General features: G+C 40.0%; 1 protein-coding gene across 3 annotated transcripts; it reads left to right on the forward strand.

Annotated features, from left to right (window-relative positions):
* Window positions 1-1,814: 1,814 nt before the first annotated feature.
* Window positions 1,815-10,510, forward strand: GSG1L2 (GSG1 like 2). Of its 3 annotated transcripts, XM_065693828.1 has the most exons (6): window positions 1,815-2,004; window positions 2,530-2,688; window positions 4,160-4,207; window positions 5,418-5,570; window positions 7,118-7,229; window positions 10,175-10,510. In XM_065693828.1, exons 1-6 carry the CDS (start codon window positions 1,890-1,892, stop codon window positions 10,428-10,430), a joined length of 843 nt encoding a protein of 280 aa, XP_065549900.1. In that variant the 5' UTR covers window positions 1,815-1,889; the 3' UTR covers window positions 10,431-10,510. The 3 variants fall into 3 exon arrangements, with proteins under 3 accessions (XP_065549900.1, XP_065549898.1, XP_065549899.1); XM_065693826.1 differs by having other exon boundaries at window positions 1,918-2,688; XM_065693827.1 differs by having other exon boundaries at window positions 1,918-2,688; window positions 5,445-5,570.
* The last annotated feature ends 583 nt before the right edge of the window (window positions 10,511-11,093 follow it).

The raw sequence follows: 11,093 nt of genomic DNA on the forward strand, positions 1-11,093 counted from the left end.
TAGAATCATAGGATAGTTAGGCTTGGAAAGGACCTCAAGATCATCCAGTTCCAACCCCCCTGCCGTGGGCAGGGACACCTCACACTAAAACATCTCACCCAAGGCTTTGTCCAACCTGGCCTTGAACACTGCCAGGGATGGAGCATTCACAACCTCCCTGGGCAACCCATTCCAGTGCTTCACCACCTTAACAGTAAAGAAATTCTTCCTTATATCCAGTCTAAACTTCCCCTGTTTAAGTTTTAACCCGTTACCCCTTGTCCTGTCACTTCAGTCCCTGATGAAGAGTCCCTCCCCAGCATCCCTATAGGCCCCCTTCAGGTACTGGAAGCTGCTCTGAGGTCTCCACGCAGCTTCTCTTCTCCAGGCTGAACAGCCCCAACTTCCTCAGCCTGTCTTCATACGGGAGGTGCTGCAGTCCCCTGATCGTGGCCTCCTCTGGACTTGTTCCAGCAGTTCCATGTCCTTTTTATGTTGAGGACACCAGAACTGCACACAATGCTCCAGGTGAGGTCTCACAAGAGCAGAGTAGAGGGGCAGGATCACCTCCTTCGACCTGTTGGTCACGCTCCTTTTGATGCAGCCCAGGATATGGTTGGTCCCAAACTTTCTTCTTCTGGAGGAATCCAGGAGGTGGAAAGGCATAATACATATCCATGTCTCATCTTTACATGAAATCTGGATGTAATAAAAAGGAGTACTTGGGCATGGATATGGAAGTGCCATGGGACCCAGGATTTCAGGGTGGAAATGCATTCAGCCCAGTCTAGAAGCCTGGCAGCCCAGTCTCATGGCCTGCCACTGGCCACTCTGTGCTGCTGTGCCTCCTGGCTAGACGTGTCAGTATACATATCCCACCCTGACACACCAAAGGGTAACTGCGGATCAGGGAGAGGCACTTCAAAGCCCTGATAGTAACTCCTCATCTGTGTATTGCTATGAATATAGCCCTATGTGATTACTCCTGGGAACAGAAACATAGATAAATTCTTAATCCTTAGAAGGACTTCACTCCCTCCCTCCTTCCCACCCATCCTGTTCCCAGATGTACCAGGCAGTTTGCAATGCTGTCCAATTCACAGAGGCTTCAAGTGGAGTTCCCAAGTGCTACATCCTCGTGAAAATACAATTACACAAAGCTGTAGTTAAAAATAACTGCTGGCTCAAGCTACATTCTGCTCTTGGGTTGTGAGATTTGCTGTGCCTTTTTAGCCCAGCTACCTGCTTGGGTTTCACTCTGTTGCTGGCCAGCTCTTCAAGCTGAGATCTTCGTAACTCTAAAGCAGGCATTTATGCTATTTCTTTGAGTTCCATGCTGGGACTTGTCTAACCACCAGCTTCTCCAGCCTCATGGTAGAGAGTTGTCTTCAAAATCAGCATGATTTTCATGTCACATATGTGACTTCAGTGTCTGCCCTGTGGTATCACTCTCCTTTAGGCATGAGTTTTGACCTTACAGTTGTAAAATGAAGCAGTCATTTACTAACGCTCCTGGTCTTTCTGGTTCTTTGTATCATCTACTTGCATTGTCAAACAGGCAGGAAAAACAACATATAAAACATGTCAAGGTGATAAATATTTCTTAGATGAGGGGAAAAATAAAAGCTATTTCAGAGAGAACAGGTGGGCAGACAAAGTAAGTTAATTCAGCTTTTTCTCTACTGCTTCACTTAAGTTGGTTGAAAGGTCTATTACATATTCGTGGAGGCAGACTGGACGGTGCCTAGGGGCCCATCAATAGGAAAATCATGTAGTTTGTGGCTTTCATTTGTCACTGGTGGAACTTTGAACAGATGCAGTCACCATCACTTGACTCATCACTTTGACTAATGCTGTCAAATGCTCTAATTTAGCAACAGTTTTATCTCCTTAATACATGCAAGATTCACATGTATTCAATCAAATCAGCATTCAGTGTAACAGGAGCATTTGGATCCCCAGGATTTTATTTCTTAGCTGAGAAATGGAGAAGTTCCATCGGCGTGACTTCACCTGCTGATCGAGGTAAATGTGCATTTTTTGTTTGTGTAAATAAAACTTTTCTGATCTCACACTTGGGTACACCCAGTGCTGCTGTGTTCTGTGTATCTGTTCTCCTGTGATTCATGGGGCAAACTGTAATTTATTGTCCCACCTCCTCATATGTCTTTCAAAAGGCTACTGCCAAACAGCACTGTCTTATATCCCTAATCTCTCCTGCCACATGATTTCTGGCCATGCCCTTATCTCTGCTTTCTGTCTTAACAGCTAAGCTGGTACAGTTTTTTGAGAGGAAGGAAGAACAGGATGCTGAATGCAGGCAGTGCTTCACCAGGCAGATATATACGTAGCTTTGTAAAAGGTTCTGCCTAGAGTAATTGACAGTGCAGTCCTGGGGGATGGCAGTTTCAGTCCCAGCTGCAGACAGACGGCAGAGAGCCTCAGCAGCATTTGCTCTCAGTTTTCTCTCTTTAGTCTTCTCTATCACAGCATTCAGTAGTAGTTACTGGTGTGAAGGGACAAGAAAAGTTGCCAAACCATTCTGTACAGGGCAGAGCAAAGGGGATCACTGCATCCGCTTTAATAGCCCTGATGCCAACAACAGCAACGCTGTGCAATATATTTGGGAGACAGGAGACGACAAGTTTGTTGATCGGAAGTTTCATGCTGGAATTTGGTATTCCTGTGAAGAAATTGTAAATGAAGAAGGTGAGTAAACCCCTGTAAATTTACTTTAGAAAGTCATCTAAGTTCTTCCTGCTTACTTGGTGTCACCTTCCTCTGCTGCAATACCGTGTCTGTATTTTAAAGGAAAAAGTATCCTTTAAGTCTTTTTCTCTAGGAAGGGAGATCTTAAAGGATACTAGCCAGTCAATTCCTAAAAATTCCCAATAAATCCTGCAAAAACTTTAAGGCGACAGTTTTATTATTATTATTATTAAATTATTATTATTATTATTGTTACTTTCCCAGGACAGTGTTTTATTTTCCTGATGGTTTTAGCCACCTAGGCAAAAATAAACATATTTGCCTTGAACAATTTCTGATGATTCCCTATGGCAATGTAAGAAAGCACAACGTGATTTGTTTATTTTTAGAGTCATTTGAGCAATTAAATCTGTGAGATCTAAGCTATTTCATTAATTCAGCACAGCTGTTTCCTGCCTTTCATAACGCAGAGCAAGATTATTTTCACCCTGCTAAAGCGTAATCTAGAGACTAACTAATCAGGAGCGGTGGCATTTGAGTTTCACTTTGTGTATGTAAATGTCAGTAGAATGAAATGAGCTTGCCATTAAAGAAAGCTTCTAGTTATTTCTCGATCTTTGTATGAAAGAATTGCTTAGCTCCTTCAATAAACAGGGCATTTATTGTAAATCAGCACTAAGTTTTTCCCCTTATGTTCTGACAAGTTTACAAATGGCAACTAGATCAGTCAGAGAAATCAAAGCAGCTTTCACATGTGATATAAAATGCATACATTTCCACAACACCTGTCCTTAAAGTTCAGTTCTACCACAAAGTCTTGTAAGCTGTGCAATTTTAAGGGGGTAAATGTCAAAGATCAGAGCAAAATACATGTCCAAAAGACATCTTTGAGGCGGTGATCGCTGTGGACACAGGTTGTTTCATTTATGCATGACCTATTGCAGTTCTTATTTTCCAACTTAGTGGCTGAAAAAAAACACCCCGTCTTTTCAGAGCAGAGCAGGATTAATTCCAAGAGCTTTGTTCACAGCATCTGTGGGGGGATCAGGAGGTCACACGGGTTTGAAAATCAAAGCTTACAGAAATAAATTGTAATCAAGCTTAGAAGAAATTTGTGTGAGCAGCGGTTTTGTTGCTGTAAGGAGAGGACTTCAAATGAGTTGCTGGTTTTCCCATTCTGGCTTTCACAGCTACAACCTTTTGGAAATCAATTCATGGCCTTTTTCTATGTCTCCCAGATTCTGGTCCTGCCTTGAAAAAAGTTCTGTTCTTATCTAGCTACGTGTCAGGAGCAGGTTGATGTACCTGGGACTCTGCGTACAAACATACATCAGAAATCGTTTCTCCTGATCATCTCAATTTGTGCTTTTATGACAGGTTTAGCATTTTCTGCTTCCTATGAATCTGTTTCTTTAGGTTATTGGAGAATACAAAATCATCCTGAATTTTAAAATTTTATTTTTTTTTTTAGGTGAGAAATGTAGAAGCTTCATCAGTCTGACTCCAGCTTCTGATCGAGGTAGATATGAATAATTTGTGTAAATAAAACTTTCTTGATCACATTAACCAATACCAATATTCTGTATTTTGATATCAAGAATGCTTGCTTTAATCGCACACAGTTTTTTGTCCTTTATTTAGTTTGTCAACTCCAAAATTAAGTCCACATGACTTGAAATATTAATCTATGTCTTTTGAAACCACTCCATTTGAACAGGAATGTTTTTTTAAATTACTTTAAATATCAGTACTGGAAGTCAAGATTTGTAAGTTCTTGGCCCCTCTTTCCTCAAACTTCCATATTCAGTCATTAAATTTGTGGCTTGCACCATGCAGCCTGCACAGGGACAGGCAGCGTGTGAACAAGGGCAGGCAATATGCAATTTCAGCCCCTTGGGGAAGAAGGCTCAGTATCTGAAGTCTCGTCCTCCCTACCACTGTTGCAGCTTGTCACACTTACTTGATTTAGAAAGGTTTGGGAAAGTTGTTGGCCAGTTCTTGCTACGATCTGGACACAAGACCTCCTGCTCCTGACTGTGAGACATTAGCGTGCTAACAGTAAAACAGCAGGCTGAGAAAAACAGCAGGCTGAGAAGCCTTCATGAGCAGATTAACTTCTTGTGTAAGACATCATTAACAGAAATCCAGAAAGAAATTGGTTAGCAGGTAAGCAGAGAAATGAAGCTCAGTGAAACTTGGAGAGTGTCCGGGTTCATGAAGGCTTCTCTGTGCAAAAAATCAAGATCCTCTTTGGTGGAAAATTAATCCCATGGGGATGATTTTAGTTAATGACTAGACCCTCAGGCCTAGTGCATGGCCTTGCAAGTCTGTTAGCTGGGTAACATGATCTTCTGATTTGGTTCACTTCAGTCTGGACTCAGCAACTGTGGCAACAACAAGTAGGTAATTGGATAGTAATACTTCTTATATTAACTTTGATTCGTGGTAATGTTAGGGTAGCTACTGAGTGTAAAACCATGCTGCTTCACTTTGTACTTTAAGCTTCTTAAGAGTATAACAGAAGCATGCAAGTACTCTTCTACTAAATGGCCAAATCAGTAGAGGGTTTTCCTAGACCTCCAGGTTTTCCTAGAAATGTTATAATAGCATCCTCACAGGATTTGAGCTTTTGTTTAACATCGTGTAAACAATATAAATGAAGAAGAAAGAAATGGTGAAAATACTAAATGACTGCTTAGAATATCATTGGTATTTATTGGGTTTTCCAGGAGTTTTATGGCTGTCTATTGTCACAGAGCTTCTGTACATCGTTTTGCTTCTGACTGGAGTCATTCTTATGTCAGTAGAGATGTGCTACTACAGCACTGTCATTGATGGGCTAAAGATCAACGCCTTCTCTGCAGTAGTCACCGTGTTAGCAGGTACAGTTAAAGATCTCAACTTATTATATCTAGGAAACGTAACATTGACAGACTCCTACCTGAAAATTAGTAACAGTGTCCAAGTTTCAAAACTCTTATAACACCTATGGAGACACACACAGTACGAGAGGCAGCAAAATGTTATGGAGAATACCATTTTGAATTAACTGTTTCTTACTGTGATTATTTTTATATGTTATTTTTATAGCTTTTATTATTTTAATTATTTTCTTTTCATAAGTTTTAATTTCATTGTCAGGTTGGTTGTTAAAGATAAAAAAGTAGAATACTCTTCCAAGTAACTTGTCGGGGGGTTCTTGTTTCCAACATGCTAAGTATAAAATTAGCAATAGTCAAATTAAAATAGCACTTTTAAGAGGGAATAAAATGTAATTGGGTGTTAGTAGAGAGTCACCATTAAAATTGTCTTTCATTTTTCATGTATTACTTCTTAAACCAGTGCTATTTAATCATAGGGTCCTGGGCACATTCAGTTTGGAAGAAACTTCAAAGGGTCCCTAGTCCAATCTGGGAAATTCAGTGTTGACTGTGTGTTCAGCAGGATGAGGTTGGACCAGAGATTTCTGAAGCTGTCTTACAGCCTGAAGTACTCTGTGATTTGTTCTGTATTATAGAATTGTTGCTGAGGAATGTTGCAGTAAAAACATTACAAATTACAGTTATCATGAACAGTGTTTCATAGGGTTATTAATTTTAGAGCCAGAAGCAATCATGGAGCTCATGGAGCAATCAGTTTAGAGACCAAAGTGATTTATACTTGGTGCAAGCTTATCTTTTAGAATGGCATCCAATTGTAAGTCAGACACCTGGCAGATGGTAAAGAGTTAATCTTAAAGCTGTTTTTGTCATTCTCTTGATAGCCAATTGACAGTCAAACTACTTTTGCCAAACAGTTTATTAAGAAATGTGCTGTCATGGTTCCAGCTAACTACTGAATGCTGTGTTTCACAGCATGAAGCCTGTTGTTTCTGTGCTGTGTAAAAGGGCTCTCCCAATTGCCTGTTGATGGTGTTCCAGGCAACATCAGTATTTCAGGGAAAACCATTTCCCAGCTATTATTGGAGCCAGATCAGTGTCAGCCCTGACTTGTTATGCCTGAGGACGTGTCCTAGACTAAGAGATTCTGTGCGAAACAAACCTGCTTCATGAACACTTAAATTGAGTCTTGTGAGTTTGGGAGGAGACCATCTGTTCTGAGAAGCTAATGTGTTACAGGCAGTGGGATAGTTGATTCTGCAAGGGTATTTATGGATTTGTAAATGAAGCCGAAATCAAAACAAATAGATGTCCACAGGGAAGTTCACTACTGGAAGATAAAATGCAAAGGGAAAACAGATGATGTTAGGATTAGGCAGCAACCTAGTCACGATTTTGAAAAATAAATTATTAAATATAAGCCCCTTTCATAATCTTTTTTCAGTGCTTACAATGCTTTTTAATGGCCTTTAAGTGTTCACCTTTTCATTTACCTACAAAACTTTGATAAATCTGGCTGCATTTTCTAATGTTCTTATCATATTTTGTAGGTCTTCTGGGCATGGTTGCTCACATGATGTACACAACTGTATTTCAAATGACTGTAAATCTTGGTCCTGAAGACTGGAGACCTCACACATGGGATTATGGCTGGTCCTATTGGTACCTATTGGTTTATATTTGGTTCTTCCATTACATTTCAGTCACTTCACCTTATGTCCAAGGAATATATACCTAATTTATAAGGAATAGGTCTGCCTTATTTCACTCCTTGGGAGGCAGTTAATAAGCAGGTGGTTTTCTCCACATTCAGTTGGCTTAGATTATTACATAGGATGCGTAAGATTGTGGATTTTGAATTTGCCATCCTTTAGTATGGACATCTCCAACTGCTCTGCACAAAGCAGAGGTCCTTCTCCGTAAACATTGGATCCAGTACCCTCATGTTCCAGAACAACTGCCTCGCATAAGCTGTTTAAAACTCTTCCAGCTTTAACCATTTAGGCTCAGATTTTCCTTACCAAGATACACGTTTCAGGTTGTTGCATCTGGACCATTTCAGAGAAGATGGTTCTTTTTTTTAAAAAACTGGCCTAGGTAAAATTGCATTATTTTGGCTCTGTAAATAATTGCAACACATTTTCTGGGGAGATCTAGTGAATTTATTAGAAGAGGGCTGTTTAGAGGATTTTTGCTATAGAGATACTTCTTCGAAAATCCATCAAATCTGATCAATAGCAAGCATTTGAATGTTCACATCCTAGAAACTGCCGCTATTTCTCCAACTGTGACTAAGAAAAAGAATGGGACCAGTTGAGAAAAGTCAATCAGGACCAATATTTTGGGTCAGTAGAAAAGAGCTCAGGCTGATTGTCTCCTTCGTATTTCTCTGACAGCTGAGATCACAGCTCATTGTCACTCATTCTTACTGCTCTTTCTACTTTTATTGTACCATTATTGAACAAGAGCTTATAGCTGCACGCAGTCTTGAGGATGCAGACTTGCTAGGGATTTTTGCAATTAAATAGGTGTTTCTTTTGTCTTTTGTACTGCTACTTTTTAACTTCCTAGTAACTCCTATCTCATTTGAAGGTCACAGTACATTGATCTGTGCCTTTCCAGGAGCCTGTTTCCTACACAGCAGCAGTTTGAAGCTATTGTTACCTGTGTAGAGAAATGGAGATGTTTCTCTAGTGCTTTCAGATGGATGAAGGATGGGCCTGGTCAAGCTGGAGATTGGCTCGATCATGATAAATGGTGTAACACAATTCATATGGGATATTCTATGCAGTAAAAGGAAAACCCATAATCCGGCTGAGTTTCTGTTGGTATTTCTCTTATGCAGATGAATGACTGGTTGCTATAGCTTGCTTCCTTGTTGAGTTGACCTGTTTGATTTCACTTTTTGTCTTTTGTCTGTGGGCAGAATTCAGATTGAATGCTCTCTTTCTTGAATCTGAATTTCCATGTCAGCCAAAGTGCTCTTTATTTTATGAATCTCTCAGTAACAAGATTTTGCTCACTTCCTTCCTCAGTTCTCTGTAGTCAGATGGGGAACTCTCCATTTTCTCCCAATTGTTTATGGAAAACCAAAACTTCAGAAAAAACTTTGAAGAACCGCACTGATGTGCTTCCTGTATCGTCAAAGGAAACCATTTATTTCTGTCCTTTGTTTTTTGTCTCTTTTAACGCAGTATTGATCTACAAGAGAATCTGCTCATAAGAGATTAACTTCTTTCAGTCTTTGCTAAGAGGCCTTCATAGAAGCTTTCTTGAAATCAGTTCCTTGCCCTTATGTCAGAGTCCTTTAAAGGGCTTCAACAGGTGGATTAGGAAAAGCACCTTCATAGTTTGTCTTCTAATGCTACTACACTTTAATTATTTAGCCAAAAATACCTACTACATGAGTCAGGACTACTGCAGATCTACCACTTTCATCTCATTGCTGGGGCTGAATTTTCAATTCTCTACCATGGTTGGCTTAAACCCCAGGTTACATACCACCGTAGGTAGGCACGCTGTCCCATTCTTCCCCCATTCACATAAGGAGGGAAAACTGTCTGCGTCTGGTGACTTGCCCCTAGTTTTACAGCTTGTTATAAGAGCTCTTCTGTGGCTCCTCACATTTAAGAGTTAGGGTGTAATCTGACTGATTTTAGGAGCAAAGATTGCATAAACTGCTCCTCTTCTTCCTACTTCTATATGCCCTTCACATCTACATTCTATGCTCTACCACCCTCAAATTCTTGAAAAACATATGATTGCCTGATCACCTTGGAAATCAATCCTGGCTAAAAATATATATTTTAAAACCTAAATGTGTTTGTTGAACTACAGCAGGGATGTGGAAACAAACAGCTCTGAGGGAGAAGAGAGATAAGCAGGAGTGTCTTAAACTGATCTCTCCACCAAAGCAAATGATTCATTAGGTAATCATGACCTTACCATGTTAAGAAAGCCTCCAATGAGCAAATTCCTCCACAGTGAACTCCAATACGTTCCACTGTGGCCACATTTTTACATGCTACTTTTACAGCTCCAGCATGCATTGGCCACTCAGTAGTTCGAGTCAACTTTGGTTCTTTATTCTGTTTTCTTATGGTTTTACTTTTAACATTTCAGAGTTGATGGCCTTTTCTTTCTGCTTAGTCATGACCTATGTCTTCTCAGGAATACAGTTCAGTGCTTTAAGCCTGCTTTAGTGAGCTGCTTCATTGTGCATTCTCTTCTCTTTTTAACCCTTTTAGATAACCGGCACACATACATCTCAGTGGTACATCACCTGTGAGATTCATAGTCTCAATAACTCCACCTTCTAATTTTTTATGCATCCTCTTTTTTTAATAGCTCCTTTTTCTGATATTAAACTCTGAGTAAACAGAGAAATTTGAGGTAGGATTTTATTAAACAGGAATGTTAAATGTGAATCTGTAGATGTCAAAATGTAAGTTAGGTATGTAAATGGTCTTTCTTCCTCCCGCACCATGCTCCTCTTTCCCTAATGCACCCCAATACAACCACATGTATGCAGTATTTTCACAAATAAAACGGAAGGACACGGATATGAAAGCATTCTGCTAATTTCTGATAAACCTTTTTGTTTATAGCCTCGCATGGGCTTCCTTCGCTTGCTGTATGGCTGCAGCTGTCACCACTATTAACAAATACACAAAAACTATTTTGGAATTCAAGCACAAAAGAAAAACGCTGGGAAGGAGTTTAAAGATTAAGTACAAGTTTCCTGATCGTACATCTCCAGAGAAAGCTTGCAATGTGTATGTGAACTCATTTCACAACAGTACGGAGGACCCTGCACATCCAATAAAAGGCTTGCGTCACCTGGCCACTATTTCAGTTCTGTAAGTTTGAACTGTACCTCAAGGCATCCTATAAATCATAATGTCAGATCAAAATGAAACAGTATTAATAAAAATGTATACTTGTGTAGTGTTAGTTGTTTGGTTTTTTTAATAAATAAATCCTATTTCCATGGGTGTTTCAAGGAAGGCCTAGTACTGGAGAAGTAGATTCAGGTGTCTCAGTTCCGAAAAGACAGTGATATAGGCCCTCCAATGCTCTGATTTGTAGTCAGTCTCTAGTGCTAATATAAAGTATGTGAGCTTGTTAGAATTTCAGAGGAGTTTCCACCCTAATTCTTTATTGAAAAGACTGTAAAACTCCCATCCCAATCTGTGCTGTCCTAAGCTGTATGTCAGATAAATCACCTGCTTCTTTCCACTGCTTAAGAAGGGCACTGGGAGGTTAGCTTTGGATAGGCTGTATTTAGGACAGATGTCCGAAATTAGACAAGAGACTCCTCAGTTCTAAGACTTTCCAGTCTTAGCATTGTTAAAATTCTTCCTTACTGCAAGGGCCTTTGTGGCCAGCAATGTAAATTATCTTGGCCAACACCAAGATATAACTGATTTCACCACAAGAACCCTTAAATTTAACACAGTGGAGCTGCAGCACACATTAACAGAAAATAGTGTGCCACCATACACATACTTCAGACCAACTCAAAGA

Source organism: Lathamus discolor, chromosome 13 (assembly GCF_037157495.1).
Source record: "Lathamus discolor isolate bLatDis1 chromosome 13, bLatDis1.hap1, whole genome shotgun sequence".
NCBI classification, from domain to species: domain Eukaryota; kingdom Metazoa; phylum Chordata; class Aves; order Psittaciformes; family Psittacidae; genus Lathamus; species Lathamus discolor.

Bases quoted from the DNA above. Each gene is read 5' to 3' on its own strand.
- GSG1L2 (XM_065693826.1), top strand. From the start codon at position 2,379: ATGGCAGTTTCAGTCCCAGCTGCAGACAGACGGCAGAGAGCCTCAGCA. The intron at 2,689-4,159 runs GTGAGTAAACCC...TTTTTTTTTTAG, and splicing joins AGAAATTGTAAATGAAGAAG to GTGAGAAATGTAGAAGCTTC. The intron at 5,571-7,117 runs GTACAGTTAAAG...CATATTTTGTAG, and splicing joins AGTAGTCACCGTGTTAGCAG to GTCTTCTGGGCATGGTTGCT.